Raw genomic sequence first — 23,208 nt, 5'->3', positions numbered from 1 at the left:
GTCCTACCCCCACTTTAAACCCATCTGTCATTCCTACCGCACATCTCACTGCTGTCACACTGTTCTCATACATATCCTGCACTACCCTCACATACTTTTCTGCTACTCCTGACTTCCTCATACAATACCACAGCTCCTGTCTCAGTACTCTATCATAAGCTTTCTCTAAGTCAACAAACACATAATGTAACTCCTTCTGTCCTTCCCGTTACTTCTCCATTAACACTCTCAAAGCAAACATAGCATCTGTGGTGCACTTAGCTGGCATGAAACCATACTGCTGCTCACATATCTCTACCTCTCCTCTAAGCCTAGCTTCCACTACTCTTTCCCAGATTTCCAGGCTGTGACTGATCAGCTCTATTCCCCTGTAATTACTACAGCTCTGAATGTCGCCCTTATTCTTGAAAATCGGCACCATTATGCTTCGTCTCCACTCCTCAGACATCTTCTGACCTTCCAAGATTCTGTTAAATAACCCAGTCAAAAACTCCACTGCTGTCTCTCCCAAACATTTCCATGCCTCCATTCTCTCATATATTAAGGGCATCCTAAGCAACCTCTTGTCTTTTTGTGGTAGTGAGTTTTAATATTATAATTTCAATTGCTTTTAAACAGTCCATCATAAGAACACCAAACAAGATGTTTTACCCACAGTGCATCCTAAAGAACAACTTACAACTCTAACGTGGGTATTTCTACCTCTTACCTATTTGTGGTGGTGAGTTTTAATATAAGAATTTCAATTGCTTTTAAACGGTGCATCATAAGTCCATAAAACAAATTCTTATATATTAAGGGCATCCTAAGCAACAACCTACAACTCAGATATGGGTATTTCAATCTCTTACCTATTTGTGGTGGTAAGTTTCTGTCTAACAATTTCAATAGCTTTTAAATGGTCCATCATAAGAGCACTAAACAATTTGTTTTACACAAAGTGCACCCTAAATAACAACCTATTACAACTTTTATATGGGTATTTCTACCTCTTACCTATTTGTGGTGGTTAATGTTTGTCTCGAAATTTCAATAGCTTTTAAGTTGTCAATCATAAGAGCACCGAACAATAAAGTGCATTCTAAACAACAACCTTCAACGCTTATATGTGTATTTGTACCTCTTGTCTATTTGTGGTGGTGAGTTTTAGCTCATAAGCGGTGCATCATAAGACCAACAAGTTCTTATATATTAAGGGCATATTAAACATATTTTAATTCATTTTCTCTCTCCCACAACGTTATTCTTTTACAGCTTCAAAAACACGTATAATGCAAATTAGGCGATGACGCCATTTAGCGACTTTTAGGACAGCCAATAGCGACTTTCCTTACTAAGGAGTTGGCAACGCTGCTCTTACAGACAGAGAAGGGACTTGAATCAACGTACGCAGCAGTCGGTGCGTGCGGGAGAGTTAAAAAGTTTTAGTATCAATCTTTTTACACGAGTATTGCTCAAAATTAATACCAGCGTTGGTCTCGATATTTGGATCGATCCGCCCACCTCTACCTACCATCACCATCGGACATTACAGACCACATTTTCCTTATTCTCAATATCAACATCGGGCGTTTAGTGGAGTTGCGCCTATTGTCTCCTGTTTGGAAGTGTTGGACTACTGGTTGACCTGTAAGTACTTAACTTTAGTAATACGTACCACAAACACCTTTTAACCAAATCTTAACCAGACTATTTTGTTAGTTCCGTTACCTCACGGTTGAATCTCGTGTTTTGGCAGTTGTTGGAAAATTCAACGTGTTAAAGTGTTTTTATAATGGATGTTGTAGCGCTAACTAACCCAGCCAGATAACGTACTTATTTGATACTATACGAATATAATTATATTTGGTTCTTTTGTTTAGTAGCTCAGTGGTTCCTGTTACAAAGATAAAAGCTTATATGCTGGTTATATTGTACGGTTTTATTAACAGTAGCTTTAAAGTACGATTTAATTGATTTTATGCTGTTTTAGTGGATGTATTGTAATGTTACATTTGATTTAGTTTGATTATTGTTGGAGAATTATATGTGTAAAAGAATGCTAAGGTATATTTTAACCACAATACTCAAGAATGAAAGCTCATATATTCTAATCAAATCCTTATATATTTTTTGTAATATATATTTTGTAATAAATATGTAATCCTTATATATTTGACTAGCCTTATATTAACCAAATTTCTTATATTAACCACTTTATATTTTGCTTACATTATAGTATTAATCAAATTGCTTATTATCAAAAATGTCTGGGAAAGTGCTTGTGTGCTCTTTCCCATACTCTAAGTGCCTGCCGTTTTCTAAAAACGGGATGTGTAAGATGAGCCTCTGTAAGTCAATTTGACAAGGTCAGCAAGCAAAGACCTCGCTTCCAAATTAAGAGAGGAACAGCTGTATGTTTAACGTATGGAATGTACGTACAGCTCCTTTGTCCCACAGAGAGGGGGGCACGCCTAGGATCATACAAAATGGGGAGAGAAGCAGACTGGTGTCAGAGTTGCACACTGGGAGACACGAATAGGCCTAGGCTGTCACATCTGTGTACTCTCAGAGATCTCTTTATTATTTCTTTATTATTTCTTGTTTGTATTAGCATTAATAAATGATTAAAAGACACAAGACTGGTGACATTCTTTTTGCATCAAACGGACATGCTGCGCTAGGACGGGAGGAGAGAAAGCGCAACATTATTCATTGCAGTATTTTTACGTTTAGCAGGGTTCCCACGGGTCCTTGGCCCTGTAAATTTTTTGAAAATAGGCATAAAAGACAGCCGTCCTTGAAGGTCCTTGAATATTTTAGGGGGTTTGAAATTTCACATGTATGAAGACCGCAGTAAAGGAATAATAGGGCACAGTTGGTAGGAAGTCAATATTTAGAAAAGATTGCTATGAAAAAGATTGTCATATATTGGTCCATTTAAAGTCCTCAGCAGAGTTAACGCAGTTACCTATAAACTCCTTTTACCATCACATTACCGTGTTAACCCTGTCTTCCACGTCTCCTGAAGCCGGTTCACTACAGCCTGTTCACCGTACCCCCTGTGTATGATAAACCTCCTGACCCTCTGAAGATCGACGGTCGTCCGGCATACATCGTCCGAGAGCTCTTGGAGTCCCGACGCCGGCGAGGTGGTCTCCAATATCTGGTGGATTGGGAAGGATATGGGCCCGAGGAACGGGCCTGGATTCCAGCGAGGGATGTCCTCTGCCCCACGATGATCGCTGATTTCCACGCAATGCACCCCAACTTTCCTGCCCCCCGGCGCCGCGGCCGCCCCCCGGCACGTCGTAGAGCGTCAGGTGCCGCTCCTTTGAGGGGGGGTACTGTAAGGAATGCCACATGATCTTCCCTAACCAGCCTCACCTGCCCCTCATTACCACGCCCCCTTTCAGTCACACATATACACCTTCCCCAGCACGTCTCAGTCGCGAAGTATTGCCGACTCATGCCGCGTACTGTTGCGCTTGGTTCCACTTTCACCTTAGCGCAGCATGTTCGTTGATGCAAGAGAAAACATTACCAGTCTTGTCTTTAACCTTTTATTATAAGCAAGTAAAAATACAGAGATCTCTGGAGAGAGAGTATGCAAAACCCTATCTACTCTACCCTATAGCATTGTGCGCAGGTCTCTCTAACTCAGACACTTTTCCTCCTGTCCTATATAGTGTGGTCTGGGTATAAGCCCCCACCTTTGCTACTCAGCGATGGAATCTCCCTATGTCTGATAACTTGTCTGCCTATTGCTCAAAAACTGTTTTTGCATGTTCTCCAAAAGTTGTTTGTCTGACACTTTCAGAATTAGATGAGCCCATCTTATTTCCCTAAATCCTACACCATGTTTTGACAAATTAGCGATCACAAAGGTGAAAGAGGCCCCACGTCTTGGGGTTGTAATCCACTTAACTTTCACTACTTGGGGGTGCACCTAAGTTACAGACGTCAAACACACATACATTTCTTCTCTAGAAGTGAAAGCGATGTTTTCACTTCTTGGTTTGCAAATGTCAAGTGGACCTACAGAGGCTATTTTGAAGCTTTCTCTTTTTTAGCTAACTTTCTCCTGCACGTAGACAAGCATATTCTCAGATACTTTTGATAATAAGTAATTTGATTAACACTGTAATGTAAACAAAATATAAAGGGATTACAATATTGATCTTAAGCAGTATGATTAACTGTAATGCTAATGTATTTTAAATATAATTTCCAACAGTACCAAGCCTTTCTATTATCTGTCTGCTCTCCTGTGTTCTAACCCTCGCTTACGTCCCCGACCTTGTCTCCTGCCTAGTCCCTCTGTACCTCCTGACTTCTGCTCCCCCGGTATGACCCTGGACCGTCCTGACCACGCCAAGAAAACGCTGTTACTTATCCTAGTACTCGTGATTCCCCTGCCTGTTTCTGTGCCAGCGTCTCATTTCAATAAAAGCGGTGTTCTTCCGCATTTGGATCCCTCTCTGCCTGGTCAATTCGTAACATTAAAATACGATTAATTTCGATTAATTAATGTGGGGATGTGCCTTGGGGTAGACATGACTCCACGACGGTATATACTCTGAGAGACCAGGGTTCTCCCCGAAAAGATCAGGCTTGACTCCGAAGCAGACTTCACCCAAGATTTTTAATTAGTGCAACACACGTGTACGTAACCCCATGGATCAGATAAAACATCAGTAAAATTCTGTGCAATAAAAGTTCTGGCAATATGTCGGGGCACACTCGCTACCCCCACGGGAAGTCCTCGGAAGATCTCCTGTTCGCCTTTTAAACGAGTAGCCCCGCCCCCCAACCTTGTTAGCCTCTACCAACATCTTGGAGCGGGACCACATGCGTCGCCTGTTGGAACACCTATGATACTATGAACATGATAGTTTGACATTATTTGTTAAACATCACATTATGTTATGACCTCCTGTCTTTCCCTGTCCTCCTCCTACAGGATCAGTAGGACCCGTCTCCCCCCTTCTACTGCCGACCGTGGGCTCTACCGGCCAACACCAGGGAAGCCCTGGAAGACGGCCCTCCCCCCCTGAGGACAGGACATCTGGTGAGTTATTCCATCTACATGCATGTGTACATACTCTAAAGTGCAGTCCAGGTGATGGGTCAAGTCTCTGACCCCATCACAATTAATTACAAAGCTTCTGATTAATTCGATTAATTTTTAAAATCGCGTCCCACCCCTAATATATATATATATATATATATATATAGGGTGTTATAAAAAATAATAAATGTACTATTTGAAGCTTGCATGTTAATGTTGCCACCCTGGGTGCATGTAGTCTTGGTAAAGGTCGTAGTGATCTGTGGGATCTGCATTTGAGTTTTCAACCCATCTGTCATATTCTCCAGTTGTTTATACATTTAACTAAAGCGTTATGTTGGTGTTTATAGGTAACTATGCTTTAGTGCAGGCATGTCCAAAGTTCGGACCGGGGGACAATATGAGGCCTGCCAGCACATTATAAAATGCCCTTGTACAAAAAAGCTATTTTATATTTCACCAGAAGATGGCAGCAGATCTCGCCTATATTGTAGATCTCAAACACTTTTTACAGCTTTTACAGATACGCTGAACAAATGACTGGGCATTTAATAAGAAATGGCATGGAGATCTATGTTGAGGAACAGTTCGAATAAAGTAGATGTGTTAGATCTACATCACGCGCATGTTTTACTTTACCTGTTTTTATGTCCATATTTTACTTTTTATGTCCATTTTAATAATTGTGAAGTGTGGAATTTTAAACTTATTTTATTCTAATCATTTTCAGTCCAACAAAATGCTGAAGAAGTTGTCTTAACAGTGAGACATTTGAGATTGTCTGAAGAGGTGAGTTATATTTTAAACCTGCGACTGATAAATTTCTCAGTATAATCCATATAAATAAGCAACAGTTTAAAGCACACACACAGCCTACAGGTAGCCTGTAGGCCCAATTGTACCTTTTGGATTTGGATATATAATGCAGCCTTGTTTGTTTTTGGGTCTTTGAACTGGCTCCCAATCTCATTCCACACACACAGGCTGGGTTATACATCCTTTAACACAGTATTAACACAGTATCGCCCAATCTCATTATACACACACCAGCTGGGTTATGGACCCTTCTGAACAGGACAGTAACTCTGCTATGGAGTTATAATGCTGCCAAAACATTGTAAACAAACCGAACATATTCCGCAAATATACTATTTGCCAGCAAACATAACGTGATTTTCAAATGAAAAATGCAACTTACAAATTCAAAACGCTTTAGTTGCATACAAACACAATGTGATTATCAAATGAAAACCATTACTTAAAAATACAAAATGCGATTTCATATGTAACTTTCAAGCAAATGCACAGCAAATTTCTAATACATCACACTACACGTACAAATACGTACGTACAAAAAATGTCCTTTGTGGATCATGTGACATTTTGCACACTTTTTAGGAACGCTTTCTAAAGAGGCCAACATCATTTTTACCTTCAATCTACCTGGAAACGTGGCACATTGAGTAATCATGTGCACAGGTGAATTTTCTGTGATATGTTGGTGCTGCCCATAGATTAATTCTCTGATGTACAATAATTTAAAAGATCAAATCACACTGCTGGAACTCATAAGGAGCTTCAACAGACCAAAGCAGCTCTGCATCACCATGAGAGAGAAAGGAAGGAAAAGAACAACTTTGAAAATAAAGTTGATGAACCCTACAAAATAAAAGTCCCTATAGAATGGCACATAGAGTGGCACTGAACCAGAGAGAGACACGTAATCACAACATAGACAAGTGTTTTCATTTTAGTGAAGTAATGAAGCCTAGCACTGTCTCCTGATGGTATTTACCATGAATGTCTTTAGAATATGGGTTAAAGTTCTCCCTCACCACGAGGGATTTCCGTCATTTGAATTTTTTGGGGGAAAAATCCGTCAAATCATAATAATAAACCACACACCCGCGCTTGCTATCTGTTTTGAGGCCGAAATATGATCCTCTCACTGGCGGTCATCAGCGCTGGATGGATAACGGCGGTGTCATTTGATTGACTTGTGGGTCATCCCGCCTACTGTTCGGACATTATGTAGAAAAGTTACCTCCCTCCTGCCTTAAGTCCAGTTCACAGACTTTTCTTCATTGGCTTTAATACAGTTGGAGAAAAAAGGCGATTTTTTTTTCCATTTAAAATGTCTTAACTTTTTTATTTATAACCAATTTTGTGTTCTGTGTGTATTTAAAGGCTCTATCCAATGGTGTGATTTTAATTGCCATTTTTGGAATTTAAATATTTTTGTAACATACCTTCTTAAAGCAGGTAATCTAATTGCTTATGTTTTTGCGATAGTTAATCTGATAAAAACAAGAGAGCTTCATACCTTTTTAAAACTCACTAGGATTCACTAAATTTGACTTGATCTTTAAATAATTTTCTGGAGGAGGACACCCAGATAACTCCATTATATAAACATTAATGTAAATTTATTGCTCAGGTGTTGCATTTTGTCGCTTCATAGATTCTCTCTTCTCTCGTTATGCTGTTTAGATTAATATACTTTAGAAATGTGTATATTGTGTAGAATTAGGCAAAACAGGCTGTGTCCCAACTACACCACATTTTCAGTAATTGCTGGCATTGTCTTTTGCCAGGAAAAATTTTCAGTCAAATGAACATTTCTTGCTTTAACCCATGCTTTAGAATTAATGTCTTTAGCATTATGCAGAGCCCAAACAGTTCTTTGTCATGATTGTTTCATCTTCATCTCACAATTAATTTGCAATGTCTTTTTCCTCTAGGAATTAATGCTGTCCACTTTCCTAAACACATAAACTACATAAACACATTGATCTATGTGAGGAGTATGTCAGACTGCTGAAAGCAGTAAACATGGAAAAGGAGAAAAGCTACAACTGCGTACAACACAGTCATCTCCAGCAACACCAGCGCATTCACACAGGAGAGAAGCCATATCACTGCTCAGAGTGTGGGAAGAGTTTTTCTCTGCAGAGTAGTCTCAAAAAACACCATCGCATTCACACAGGAGAGAAGCCATATCACTGCTCAGAGTGTGGGAAGAGTTTTACTACTCAGAGTAACCTTCGACTGCACCAGCGGATTCACACAAGAGTGAAGCCATATCACTGCTCAGAGTGTGGAAAGAGTTTTAATCAACAGAGGAGTCTCAAAACACACCAGCGCATTCACACAGGAGAGAAGCCATATCACTGCTCAGAGTGTGGGAAGAGTTTTAATGAACAGAGTAGTCTCAAAAAACACCATCGCATTCACACAGGAGAGAAGCCATATCACTGCTCAGAATGTGGGAAGAGTTTTACTGAACAGAGTAGTCTCAAAAAACACCATCGCATTCACACAGGAGAGAAGCCATATCACTGCTCAGAGTGTGGGAAGAGTTTTACTCAACAGAGTAGTCTCAAAAAACACCATCGCATTCACACAGGAGAGAAGCCATATCACTGCTCAGAGTGTGGGAAGAGTTTTACTCAACAGGGTAATCTTCAAATGCACCAGCGCATTCACACAGGAGAGAAGCCATATCACTGCTCAAAGTGTGGAAAGAGTTTTACTAATCACTTTAATCTCCAGCAACACCAGCACACTCACACAGGGGAGAAGCCATATCACTGCTCAGAGTGTGGGAAGAGTTTTAATCAACAGAGTAGTCTCAAAACACACCAGCGCATTCACACAGGAGAGAAGCCATATCACTGCTCAGAGTGTGGGAAGAGTTTTAATGAACAGAGAAGTCTCAAAACACACCAGCGCATTCACACAGGTGAGAAGCCATATCACTGCTCAGAGTGTGGGACGAGTTTTACTGAACAGAAGAGTCTCAAAACACACCAGCGCATTCACACAGGAGAGAAGCCATATCACTGCTCAGAGTGTGGGAAGAGTTTTAATGAACAGAGTAGTCTCAAAAAACACCATCGCATTCACACAGGAGAGAAGCCATATCACTGCTCAGAGTGTGGGATGAGTTTTACTGAACAGAATAGTCTCAAAACACACCAGCGCATTCACACAGGAGAGAAGCCATATCACTGCTCAGAGTGTGGAAAGAGTTTTACTAAACACAGTCATCTCCAGCAACACCAGCGCATTCACACAGGAGAGAAGCCATATCACTGCTCAGAGTGTGGGAAAGGTTTTACTCAACAGAGTAATCTTCAACAACACCAGCGCATTCACACAGGAGAGAAGCCATATCACTGCTCAGAGTGTGGAAAGAGTTTTAATGAACAGAGTAGTCTCAAAAAACACCATCGCATTCACACAGGAGAGAAGCCATATCACTGCTCAGAGTGTGGGACGAGTTTTACTGAACAGAATAGTCTCAAAACACACCAGCGCATTCACACAGGAGAGAAGCCATATCACTGCTCAGAGTGTGGGAAGAGTTTTTCTCTGCAGAGTAGTCTCAAAAAACACCAGCGCATTCACACAGGAGAGAAGCCATATCACTGCTCAGAGTGTGGGAAGAGTTTTACTAATCAGAGTAACCTTCGACTGCACCAGCGCATTCACACAGGAGTGAAGCCATATCACTGCTCAGAGTGTGGGAAGTGTTTTACTAGACAGAGTCATCTCAACAAACACCGGCGCATTCACACAGGAGAGAAGCCATATCACTGCTCAGAGTGTGGGAAGAGTTTTACTCAACAGAGTAATCTTCAACTGCACCAGTGCATTCACACAGGAGAGAAGCCATATTACTGCTCAGAGTGTGGGAAGAATTTTAGTCAACAGACTAACCTTCAACGGCACCAGTGCATTCACACAGGAGTGAAGCCATAGACAAGGCCAAATTCAAAAAAATTGTCTGCTCTGGAGAATAAACCCCTCCAAATTATCCTCCTCATTGAAGTTGTGGGAGGGACAAATCAAGGACGGTAGCTCAAACGGTTCACCATCCTTAACCTGTTTAATTAAGTCCTCAGACAAGATACGCATTGGAAGATAACCATAATCATCTTCCTGATAATGTCTCCCCTCGTAAGGCTCCCTCGCTGTCCTGTAATGGTGGATTATTCTGCGACGTAGCGGGTGTTGCGCAATCAGGGAGCAGACAGTCTCTGAGGTGATTGGTTTTTTAACAAATGGGTTTTACTTTGAACCTACGGGGTTGCACACAAATTGACAGTAGACACACGAACAGCACGAGCACAATGAGGCATGGTAACACTAACGGAACTAACACGCTAACACAGATATGACCAACTAATCATTAGACATAAAGACAAGACAACAGACTCAACCAGCAACCTGACATATAACAGAACACTAAAACTTAGATAGCAAACAACACAAACGGACATCTACAGAAACGAGAAGCCATGAAAAAACAGAAATATAGAAAGATTAACTGGATCTGACTTCCAATACACAACAGACTTCACAAGACCACAAACGATCAATATAATTTTTACTTTCACAATAAGTTTCACTATAATTTGCACCATCACCTTACAATAACCCACAAAGACTGAACACTTACTATTAAATATCAGAACTAAATTACAAATGAGACACTGCTGAAGGGGAAGTAACACGGGTTACGAATGATGTCAGTTTGTTAATGTAAATGTAGATCGGCACATAGTAATTGGTCTCTTGGTCAAATGATGCATGATAGACATGACAGTACTTCCCCCTCAAAGTGCATACAAATACCTCAACACAGGGGCGTGACTGAACAGACTAAAAAGTGATACATGATTGACAGGGAGGCGGGGCTAGACATGACACCTCCTTAAAATCTCCTTAAAACCTACAGAAAGCATGGACTATATTTACTTGTAAAGTGAACATACAAGTTTCTGTGTTTTGGATTCTTGTGAAAATATTAAGCCTGAAATTTCAATGTGTTTCAATAATTTTATTAGTTTTTAATATGTGATTAAGTTGATGTGAAATGTACATAAATGTTTTAACTGGACTCCATGGAAACCATGGTGGTGTTTTTATCTCTTCTGAAAGTCTGTAAATGCTCTAGAGACAGATTAAAAGCAATACTACACAAACAGACCTTTTAGTGTTTTTTATCTTTAGTTTGTTACACTCACATCACGCTTGAATGTTTTGAACATATAACAATCGAAACATTACTTGGTAGCAACTAATACACTGAAAATAAATACCACTTTGCATTTATATAGTATGAATTACACTGTATTGTGATTGCATTATGATACTTCCCCTGGCTATATCTCCAATAGCCTACATTGACTTTGATCCATTCAAAGGAACTGGATCAAGAAGGACAAAATGAAAATATTGAGTACAGATCAGCACACCAGGACCATGTACTTCACACCGCATTCCAAATTATTATGCAAATAATATTTTTCCCTGATTTTTCTAAATGGTCGATGCAAATGAGCCAGTATAATAAGTCATCACCCATTAGAGTATGAATTTAATTTTATTGAACAAACCTCCCAATTATAACAGTATATTTTTAAAAAATATAAAAAAGCTCAAAAGGGGAAGATGGTGGTCACACCTCATGAGTTTCTCTCCTTTTATGCCCATAGCAGCCAATGACACAGAGGTATTCTTTGCAGGATGAGATGGTGTATTGTCATGCATGAAGATGATTTTGCTCCGGAAGACATGGTTCTACTTTTTGTACCATGGAAGAAAGTGGTCAGTCAGACACTATATACTTTGCCGAGGTCATTTTCACACCTTCAGGGACCCTAAAGGAGCCTACCAGCTTTCTCCCCATCATTCCTGCCCAAAACATAACTCCGCCACCTCCTTGCTGACATCACAGCCTTGTTGGGACCTGGTGTCCATCCACCAACCATCCACTACTCCATCCATCTGGACCATCCAGGGTTGCACGACACTCATCAGTAAACAAAACTGTTTGGAAATTAGTCTTCATGTATGTCTGGGCCCACTGCAATCGTTTCTGCTTTTGAGCTCTGGTTAGGGGGCCCAATAGTAGGTTTACACACCACAAGCCTTTGAAGGATCCTACACTTTGAGGTTCACTGCACTCCAGAGGCACCAGCAGCTTCAAGTTCGAGACTGCTGTGTTATGATCATCACAGAAACCTGGCTTTACCCTGGAATACCCGATGCTAGCGTGCAGCTAACCGGCCGCACCCTGCTACGCTGCGACAGGACTGACGACTCTGGTAAGAGCAGGGGAGGGGGGCTCTGTATTTACGTGAATGAAAACTGGTGCAACAACGGGACAATCATAGATAAGCACTGTTCCCTAGACCTCGAGTACATGTCTGTAAGATGCCGACCCTTTCACCTACCGAGAGAGCTAACTGTAGTGATCATCCTGGCTGTGTATATTCCTCCAGACGCAAATAGAAACACGGCGCCCTCTCTCCTGCTGAACACCATTAATAAACAGCAGCGGGCCCACCTTGATGGCGCTCATATAATTACAGGGGATTTTAATAAGGCCAACCTGAAGACGGCAGCGCTGCTCTTGCAGACAGAGAGGAGATTTTGATGAATCTGCATACGCAGCAAGCAGTCGGTATGTGAGGGAGAGAAAAAAAGCTTGAACATAATTAGTATAATTATTTATCTGTATAAATATGGTTTTGTTTAGTAGCTCAGTTGTTCCTATTTCTCATGATAATCATTCTACCGCAGGTACTCTTGTTGTGGTTGATTCAGGTGCTGCCCTCCTTGGCTTAGATTTATTTCAGGTATTACAAATGAAACTTGATTGTCCAATCAGCGTTGAGGTGCATTCCCTGTAGTTCCCCCCCTTTTTGGGCGATTTTAGTCTGACTGATTGCTCTGGTAGACTCTCGTGTTAATGTATTTTTTTAAGTGTAGGCACTGGAATGCAATGTCTATGGGTTCTGGGAGGGCTTGCACTTACGTGCTTGCTTCAGACGTAACCTAGGGAAAATAACGGCAGCTAGCGATCCGCTCAACATGGCCAGCGTTCCTTCAACTCAGAACAATTCAATCGTTTCTTTAAGAGAAGTGCCATTCTCTTGTTGTAATAATCAAGATAAACTAGCAACTAAGGAATTAGGGCCACCGAGACCAAATTTAAACATCAAACAAGTGAAGTGTCTACAAAGGGAGGAAAAGAATATAACCGGGGATTTTCGCAAAACTGGTATGAAGGGGAAACATGGCTAGCAGGCTGTGAAGTAGCTCGCGCCCTGTTCTGCTTTCCCTGCATTCTGTTCCATCCTTAATGCTGTTGCCCATTTATATTCTAAAATGCAACACCTAAAATAAAATGCTGTCTGAGGAATACAGAAATTATTGTGAGTGGGAAATAATCACTTTATTTAATTAATAGTAAATCTGGCCTCTCTCCATGTTTAAAGTTGTTTGTGAGGGCAAATTGAGAGATGACAATTTTTGTTGACCACAGTTAATTGTTCAGTCATTGTAGAGCTTTAACCAAGATGGTATTTACAAGATATATCGGTGCACAAATACTGTACAGTCTATAATGTAAAGAGAAATATATATTTCTGATTATATTTTCATTGGTTAAGTCACTGTTTTTTATTTACCCACTGAAATGGTCACCTTGGATGTCATCACAACAATCCCCCCCCCCCGAGATATTTGTCATAGGCCGCCACTGAGAGGGGCTACTGTCTTCTCTACAATTGATTTAGCTTCTGCTTACCACCAAATGCCTCTGCATCCTGAGAGTCGTGACATTACTGCATTTATCACTCATGATGGACTTTTTAGTTTCTGTAGGGTCCCATTTGGTTTAGCTTCAGCTCCCTCTGCCTTCAATAAAATGATGTCAATGATTCTTGCAGGTTTGCCAGGTATGCAGGCATATCTGGATGATGTCATCTGCTATGGCACTACACAAGAAGAACATAATGAAAACCTTCAGAGAGTGCTCCAGGCCCTGACTGATGCTGGACTCAAACTAAACATGCACAAATGTTTCGAAGGAAGGACTGCTACCAGACCAGGACAGAGTCATTGCTGTGATTCAGGCCCCAGCTCCACATGACACATCTTCCTTGAGATCTTTCCTTGGCCTTGCATCATGGTATAGTAAGATCATTCCAGATTTTGCAACTGTTAGTGAGCCACTGCGTGCAGTGCACAATCCAGCTTCACTTCGCTTAAAGAGCTGGTAGTTAATAGCCTGGCTTTAGCTCTCTATGACCCAGAGTTACCAACATATGTGATGCTTCAGATTATGGACTGGGTACAGTATTGACTCAAATGCATTCTGATCAAAGTGAGAGATTTGTTGCTTTTGCATCCAGAACACTTTCTTCTGCTGAGTGCAAGTACTCCATGATTGAACGTGAGGCTCTTGCATGCATTTGGGCTGTGGAGAGGTGGAGAACATACCTCTGGGGTCGTCATTTTGTCCTTCTAACAGACCACCATGCACTTACAACTTTGCTCACTTCTAAAGCTTCTGGCCGTGCTGGAATGAGGATTGCCAGATGGTCTGCTCGACTCCTTTGCTTCACGTATGATATTACTTATCGTCCAGGATACCAAAATGTCATTGCTGACTATCTGTCCAGATTACCATTAACCACTACAAATGGGGCAACGGAGGAAACTGGCATGATTGCAACTGTCTTTGTTCTGCCCTTAGTTTACTAGAGGATGGAGCCTACCGTGAGGACTTTTAATTAAGCTAGGACGCTACATCCCGACTCATGTATTAATTGACAGGAGTTTGGCTCGCTGTTGAATTGCGTAAACGCACGCACTCAAGGAGAACAGTACAGTCTTTAAAGAATTGTTGTGTGCCATTTCTCTTCCAGAGTTCACTTCTGCAAGTGAAATATGTTCAGAACTATCTCTACTGCGTAACCAAATCCAAAAACGTTGGCCCAAATGCAAAGTCTGCCTGAGAACCTTGCTCCATACTTTCAAGTATGACACAAATTGTCAGTCCATGGTTCACTGATAATGAGGGGGCCAGATTGAGTTGTTGTCCCTGTTTTACTACGTACTAGAGTGGTTGACTTAGCACATGAGGCACACCAAGGCATAGTCCACACCAAACAAAGGCTGTGTGAACTGTTCTGGTGGCCACAACTGGACAAACTGGTACATTCTGTGATTTCCTCCTGTGTGGACTGCCAATATAGTGATAAGGTAACCAAAACCGCCCCTGCTCCACTTATACCAGTTGAAATGCCTAGAGCTCCATGGGAAAAGGTTGGAGTAGACATTACGGGTCCATTTGAAGCTGTTACATGGGACTGCCGTTATGCTATTGTACTCACAGACTACTACAGTAAATGGCCTGAGGTTGCATTTGCCTCTGCTGTCACTACGGATGTCATCACCCGCTTTTTAGCAACTGTGTTCAGTAGGGAAGGTAATCCAATGTATCTCGTCTCAGACAATGGTTGTCAGTTTACTTTGCATGCATTCAGTAAATTTCTGAAGGAGAGAGAGATACAACACCTGAGGTCCAGTGTATACTATCCTCAAGCCAATGGTGCTGTGGAGAGATTCAACAGAGTACTTAAGGAGTGCTTACAGACATGTCAGAGAAGTCACAGTTCCTGGAAAGAAGCAGTAACAGAGTTCTTGCACAACTACTGAGCCACCCCATTCGAACTACTGAGGAACAGAAAGATGTGCACCAAATTAAACATACTCCCAAAACCCATGCCTAAAACAAAAAGAGGGTGATATTTTGCAAAATAAAATGAAGGAATACACAGACAAGAAAAGGGGAGCTAAAACATCATCATTCAAAGTGGGAGACACTGTTTGTGTCCGCAGACCGGAACATGTTCACAATGGATCTTCAAGATTCACAGAACCAAGAACTGTCGTGAAGAAAGTGGGACAAAATACATTCTCACTAAGCGACGGACACAAGTGGAATGCTTCAAAACTTGCACACTTCCCAACACAAGCCTTACTTGGTTCCGAACAAACTAAGGACTTCATGTAAGTATTTTTCTGCTTTTATAACTACATAAAGCTAAAATATATCTTCTTTTAAAGCTAATGCAGAAGATTCTGAGACCAGTATCACATATTTACCGACTACAGTAATTCATACTGAAACCATCTTCATGTTAAGATTACATTTAGGTGCGATCACACCATTTTTCTTGTACTTAGGAAAAGTACAGCCATATATACACTGTAAAAACAAAATCCTGATTTTATGGAAAATAACTGTAAAATTTTAATGTAGTTTAACATTTTTTCTAATTGTATACAAAACTTTGTGAAATTACAAACATTATTTGTAATTTGACAAAACATATTTTATTTTAAATATTTGATTATAATTACAAGTTACATCCATTTCTCTTTTTTTACAGAAAAAATATAGTATTATTTATATGGTATTTTTCTACTTTCTAAAATTATATACAGATTTATGTACAATTATAGCAATTATCTGCAATTAAACATTTGGTTAATTATATAAAGGTTTATGTCTGTAAGAACAAAAAAGTTTTTTTCTGTTATTTTACTCAAAATCTTATTAACTTGTATTATCTAATGTCTTTTGGCGATGTGTTTAGTTGTTTGGTACTGCTGGTTTAAACATGATTTTCAATGTCAGAAATGAATGGGATTTTCGTAGTATTAGCTTACATGTAGCAATACTGTGCTATATACATGTAGCGTATTTTGATTGTTTAGCGTCCTCCTAATTCAGAGGATCCATTGATGTTCAGGAGAAAAATGTACACAAAACAAAACATATAGGGTCCGGACGTATTAATTTGCAACAGAACATGATGGTAATTGATTTGAAGAAAAAAATCATTTCTGCAATTGAAAATCATGCTTATGCTCATTTTTATGATGACTACAGAATGAGGCGTGACTTCCTAATTTCATATCTAAAGTATGTAACTGTAGTGATGGCTGTAGGAGATTTATGTTGATTGTTCCAATTGATGTCGGTTCTCATTTTAGTTCTTGTGCAGTCAATGGCAATAGAAAATGGCAGTTTGTTTGGGTGCTGGACTTTTAAAAGAAACATGATGTGAGCTCAACCTGTTGCTTTAACCTTTAGTACCTACTGTCTGCCTGTACTGGATGTAAGGGCGTACTCACACTAGGGTCTGTGATCCGGGCCCGGGCACGGTTCCCTGCCGAAGCACGGTTCATTTGGCTAGTGTGATCGCTCCAACCGTGTCCGGGCCCGGCCCAGTTAAGAATTTTTCAGCACTTAAGTCCAAAATTCCACTCTAAGAAGTTTGATAAATACAGAGCCCCGATTTACTAAATATCAGGGAATATGAGACAATGTTGGTATTAAATCTCTGTATTTCAGGATTGTCACTGTTCCAGTATCTTTATCTTTAAGCTTATGAGACATTTCGAAATTGGACATTTCTTGCTAACCAACTTTTGTAAGTAAGTAAATAAGTAAGTAAGCTTTATTTATAAAGCGCTTTTCACAGACAATAGTCACAAAGCGCTGTACATATAGCACAACAGATAATAAAATATAATACAATAGTGAAATAAGATGATAAAAATAAAGACAAATAAAATAAGATAAAATAAGACAATATAATAATCTTTGATATATACATGATATATATATATATATATATATATATATGCACATAAACATACATATACGCACATGCATACATCCGCATATATACTAGCAGATGGCCTGTTTAAAGAGAAAAGTTTTTAACTCTTTTTTAAAGGAATCAACAGAGTCTGCTAACCGGAGGTGTAAAGGGAGGCTGTTCCAGAGCCTGGGTGCTATAGATTGAAAAGCTCTGTCCCCCTTGGTCTTTAATCGAGTCCGGGGAACAGCCAATAGACTTTGGTTCTGTGAGCGGAGACAGCGAGATGGTGAATATTTAGTAAGGAGCTGTGTGATGTATACAGGAGCCTGGCCATTTAACGCTCTATATGTATAAACAAGAATTTTAAAATTAATTCTAAAATTTACTGGGAGCCAGTGCAATGAATATAAGATCGGGGTTATGTGAGCTCGTTTGCTAGTGCGTGTTAATAATCTTGCTGCTGCATTTTGTATCGCTTGGAGCCGAGAGAGAGATGATTTGATAAGCCATACAAAAGTGCATTGCAGTAGTCCAAGCGAGAAGATACAAAGGCATGTATAATGTTTTCCAGATCAACTATGGAAACCATATGACGTATTTTGGAAATGTTTTTTAAGTGAAAGAAGCAAGAACGTGACATGGATTTTATATGAGTATCAAATGACTGGTCAAATATTACACCAAGATTTCGGATGTTTGGCTGCGGGACAGGAAGAGACAAGTATCTGACTGATTTTTGAATGTAAATCAGGAGGTGCAATAATCATAGTCTCCGTTTTGTCTGCATTTAAAACAAGACAGTTACTAGATAGCCACTCACTGATCTGAGTTAAACACTGGAGTAGGGTGGACAGCCTATCCATTTGCTGGGGCTTAAAAGACATGTACAACTGTGTAACAAACAGAGCTGAGCAGGTGGGACGCATATGCAGATATGGAGTTTTAATCAAAGCAACTAACACAAAAACACATACTATTACAAAGACCTGAGGTGACAAGAACGGCTAAACACAAAGAGCATGTACAACAAAAAATCATAAACAACAAACCAGAACTTACAACCAGAACATATCTCTCACAACTTACTACTGATGACATACAACTTACAACATTCAATAACCCACAACCACCAGGACCAAACACAGGACTTAAATACAGCAACTAAACAAGGAACACAACAAGACACACCTGAAGGTGATAACGAGGAGCAGGGAACATGGCAGGGGTGTGAAACCAGAGACAACTAGGAAATGTCAAAATAAAAGACACGCAAACACAGAGAACAAAACAAAAGTCAAGACTGACAAGGGGGGAGACAGGAACACATGACAAACTGAATGTCATCTGCGTATAAATGATAGGAAACAATTTTAAAAGACTGGATGATGCCTGCTAATGGAAACATATAAAAGGCAAATAAAAGAGGTCCCAGAACTGATCCCTGTGGGACCCCACATCCCAAGGGAGCACTGGTGGAACAGAACCTACTAGATTGAACAAACCAGTCAAGTGCTGTGCCAGAGATACCAGCCACAACATTAAGCCTATCCAGCAAGATGCTATGATCAATGGTATCAAAGGCTGCGGTAAGGTCAAGTAAAATGATGACAGAGCAATTCCCTGCATCAGAGGCCATTAAAATATAAACTTTCAAAAGCGCAGATTCAGTACTATTTACGAAACCCTGACTAAAATGGATCCAAAATTTGTAAATTAGATAATACAGTTCTAAATTGATTTTCTACTATTTTTTCCATCAGCTTACTAATAAATGGCAGTTTAGAGATTGGCCGATAGTTACTGATGCAGCTGGTATCAAGGTTAGGTTTCTTTAAAAGGGGAGTAACCACAGCATGTTTCAAAGACCATGGAACCTGGCCCTGAGTCAGTGAGCTATTTATTATTGTCAATAATGAGGGTCCTATAGTGATAAGGGTACCAATCAAGACAGAATGGGGTAAGAATTCCTGAGGATAAGATGAGGGTTTCATCTTGCCAATTACATTCACTAAATCATTTAGAGTAATAGGGGAAAATGAATTAAAAGATTCAGAACAAGGGGGACCATGTGCCTGAGGAGGCACATTTAGTGAGATCTTGGGTCTCAGGATATTTATCTTGTTTATAAAATAATTTTTGTACTCTTTTGTATTTATTTCTTATTCTTTCAAAAATGTTTCCACAGAAAGTCTTTAGTACAGGCTTAATGGAGGTGGTATAGCATTATGCTGTAATGCCCCCTTGTGGCTACTGGAGTGCTTTGCGTGATCGTTGCAGGGTAAGACTATCGCAGACCTTCAGGATAAAGTCAAAACGAGGTATTGGCCGGCGCTGAAGATGAACTGGAAAGTCTGGACCCCCTTTCAGTTCATCAACGTCAATTATGTACCTGTACAGGTGAGTCTGAACCCAGTAAGCTGAGAGGTGCATGTTGAACAGGGTTGTCTTGTTGCCTGTTAGCTGTTTGTCATTCTGACTCTGTCGTTGCAGTACGTGTGGGTACTGTTTGCCCACATAATTGCCTTGTTCTGGTACGCCTACCTCACATCGGTCAGGAAATGATGTACTTTAAGATTTAGGGTACACTGATCACTACACAGATCACTAATGAATCTACTTTGTGCCTTTCAAAGACTACTAAATCAGGTTTATTGAATTATTGATATCTGTACATTTTGTAATATGCATTTTTATATTATCATCCAGGGCAATTTGCAGCAAATATTTGTGTAGTGCCACTGGTTTAATGTTTTATTTTTACAAATTTTCCTGTAATTACTTTTTGTAATTTAAAATGACCATTGCACTGAGAAGGATAATTTTTTGACCACTAACGCCACAGTTGTTCGTTCTACCTGAACTGAATGCAGTATTGTGCAGCATTATTTTGCTCTTCATATTTGCATACTGTGCAACTGTTTAATGGAATTAACTGATTGTAAACAGATTAAAGCAAACTGACTCCAAACCTTTGGAGAGTACAGAAAACTGTACTAGTTCATTTTTCACTATCATCACTATCCAAATCCCTCATTGCTTTGATAGAGTTCTTCTGTCATTGCGCCCTCTAGAGTCCAGAAAGTTTCCAAAACTGTTGATGTTGGCGCAAGTGTCAGGGAGTGGGCATGAAAGTTTAGCTATCATGTCCGTCATTTTTATTTTTAATTAAAAATAGCCTATTTGAATATCTGTGACCTACTTTTAAATACTAAATCTGCAAAGGCTGTCCAACTAAACCTGACAAAGAGTTCAAAACATATTTGGGGTTAGTATTTTATTCTTTTTGACATTAATAAAGGATTTGAGCAATTCACTGTCACCAGAATGCCATAGAAACAATTCCAAAAGGAACTAGAAGCGGGTTACAGATCTGACGATAAAAACGAAACAATCTAGATCACTGATTCTTTCCTGAATGGGGCTTGCGTGTGTATTCTATGGCACTTAAAACACCTGATCCGTCCAGACTCTGTATAGCCCCGCGGCAGAGATCCCCATGCGATCAGACATTGGTTACTGTAAGGTTATTTTGTCTTTTTGTTTTTCTTTTTTGTTGTTCATGAGTTTACAGTATATACAGTATGTGTTGCTGTAGTGTTCATGCAAAACCAACAAAAAAACCTTCCCCTTGTAATTGTGTTTTACTTTATGGTGTAAATGTACTGAATATGCAGAAATAACCTCAATATTTGTGAATATTCATGTATATATGAGACCTCTGACAGACCTTCACAACAGACTACAAACTTTTTGCCATCCACCCCACCCTGCCTTCACTCTCTTCTTTACCTCTCTTTCACTTCCTCCATTACTCTGTACCCTCGACCCTAAGTAGGTAAACTCATCAACCTTCACCAAATCAACTCCTTGTAACTGGACCTGTCCACCGTCTGCCCTCTTATTCACACACATGTACTCTGTTTTACTCCTGCTCACTTTCATTCCTCTCCAAAGCATATCTCCATCTTTCCAAGCTCACCTCCACCTGCTCCCTACTCTCAGTACAGATCACAATGCCATCAGCAAACATCATAGTCCAAGGGGACTCCTGCCTAACCTCGTCCGTCAGTCTGTCCATGACAATTGCGAACAGGATGGGACTCAAGGCTGATCCCTGATGTAGTCCTACCCCCACTTTAAACCCATCTGTCGTTCCTACCGCACATCTCACTGCTGTCACACTGTTCTCATACATATCCTGCACCACCCTCACATACTTTTCTGCTACTCCTGACTTCCTCATACAATACCACAGCTCCTGTCTCGGTACTCTATCATAAGCTTTTTCTAAATCAACAAACACACAATGTAACTCTTGTCCTTCCCTATACTTCTCCATTAACACTCTCAAAGCAAACATAGCATCTGTGGTGCACTTAGCTGGCATGAAACCATACTGCTGCTCACAGATCTCTACCTCTCCTCTAAGCCTAGCTTCCACTACTCTTTCCCAGATTTCCAGGCTGTGACTGATCAACTCTATTCCCCTGTAATTACTACAGCTCTGAATGTCGCCCTTATTCTTGAAAATCGGCACCATTATGCTTCGTCTCCACTCCTCAGACATCTTCTGACCTTCCAAGATTCTGTTAAATAACCCAGTCAAAAACTCCACTGCTGTCTCTCCCAAACATTTCCATGCCTCCATTCTCTCATATATTAAGGGCATCCTAAGTAACCTCTTGTCTATTTGTGGTAGTGAGTTTTAATCTTATAATTTCATTAGCTTTTAAACGGTCCATCATAAGAACACCAAACAAGTTGTTTTACCCACAATGCATCCTAAAGAACAACCTACAACTCTAACGTGGGTATTTCTACCTCTTACCTATTTGTGGGGGGTGAGTTTTAATATATGAATTTCAATAGCTTTTAAACGGTGCATCACAAGGCCATACAACAAGATATTATATATTAAGGGCATCCTAAGCAACAACCTACAACTTGGATATGGGTATTTCTACCTCTTGTCTATTTGTGGTGGTGAATTTTAATCTAAGAATTTCATTAGCTTTTAAATGGTCCATCGTAAGAGCACTAAACAAGTTGTATTACACAAAGTGCACCCTAAAGAACAACCTACAACTCTAACGTGGGTATTTCCACCTCTTACCTATTTGTGGGAGTGAGTTTTAATATATGAATTTCATCATAAGTACATAAAACAAGTTTGTATATATTAAGGGTATCCTAAGCAACAGATATGGGTATTTCTATCTCTTACCTATTTGTGGTGGTGAGTTTCTTTCTAATAATTTCAATAGCTTTTAAACGGTCCATCATAAGAGCACCAATCAATTTTATTATACAAAGTACATCCTATACAACAACCTACAACTCAGATATGGGTATTTCTGTCTCTTACCTATTTGTGGTCGTGAGTTTTAATCTACGAATTTCAATAGCTTTTAAACGGTCCATCATAAGAGCACCGAACAAGTTGTATTACATAAAGTGCATCCTAAACAACAACCTACAACGCTTAGCCTATATGTGTAATTCTACCTCTTGTCTATTTGTGGTGGTGAGTTTTTATCTTATAATTTCAATAGCTTATAAACGGTGCATCATAAGACCATAAAACAAGTTATTATATATTAAGGGCATCTTAAACATATTTAGGGTATTTACATTTATTTTTTCTCTCCCACAACGTAATTCTTTTACAGCTTCAAAAACACG

General features: G+C 39.9%; 1 protein-coding gene across 2 annotated transcripts; it reads left to right on the top strand.

The window, feature by feature from the left end:
• The first annotated feature begins 1,350 nt into the window (after positions 1-1,350).
• Positions 1,351-11,047, top strand: LOC143510106 (uncharacterized). Of its 2 annotated transcripts, none has more exons than XM_076999130.1 (4): positions 1,351-1,629; positions 4,943-5,050; positions 5,781-5,839; positions 7,792-11,047. In XM_076999130.1, exon 4 carries the CDS (start codon positions 7,883-7,885, stop codon positions 9,812-9,814), a length of 1,932 nt encoding a protein of 643 aa, XP_076855245.1. In that variant the 5' UTR covers positions 1,351-1,629; positions 4,943-5,050; positions 5,781-5,839; positions 7,792-7,882; the 3' UTR covers positions 9,815-11,047. The 2 variants fall into 2 exon arrangements, with proteins under 2 accessions (XP_076855245.1, XP_076855246.1); XM_076999131.1 differs by having other exon boundaries at positions 6,449-11,047.
• The last annotated feature ends 12,161 nt before the right edge of the window (positions 11,048-23,208 follow it).

Source organism: Brachyhypopomus gauderio, chromosome 3, assembly GCF_052324685.1.
Source record: "Brachyhypopomus gauderio isolate BG-103 chromosome 3, BGAUD_0.2, whole genome shotgun sequence".
Lineage (NCBI taxonomy): Eukaryota > Metazoa > Chordata > Actinopteri > Gymnotiformes > Hypopomidae > Brachyhypopomus > Brachyhypopomus gauderio.
The sequence above is the reverse complement of the archived record's forward strand: the minus strand, read 5'-3'. Positions and strand labels throughout refer to the sequence as shown.

Excerpts from the sequence above, each read along its gene's own strand:
- LOC143510106 (XM_076999130.1), top strand. The coding sequence starts at position 7,883 with ATGGAAAAGGAGAAAAGCTACAACTGCGTACAACACAGTCATCTCCAG.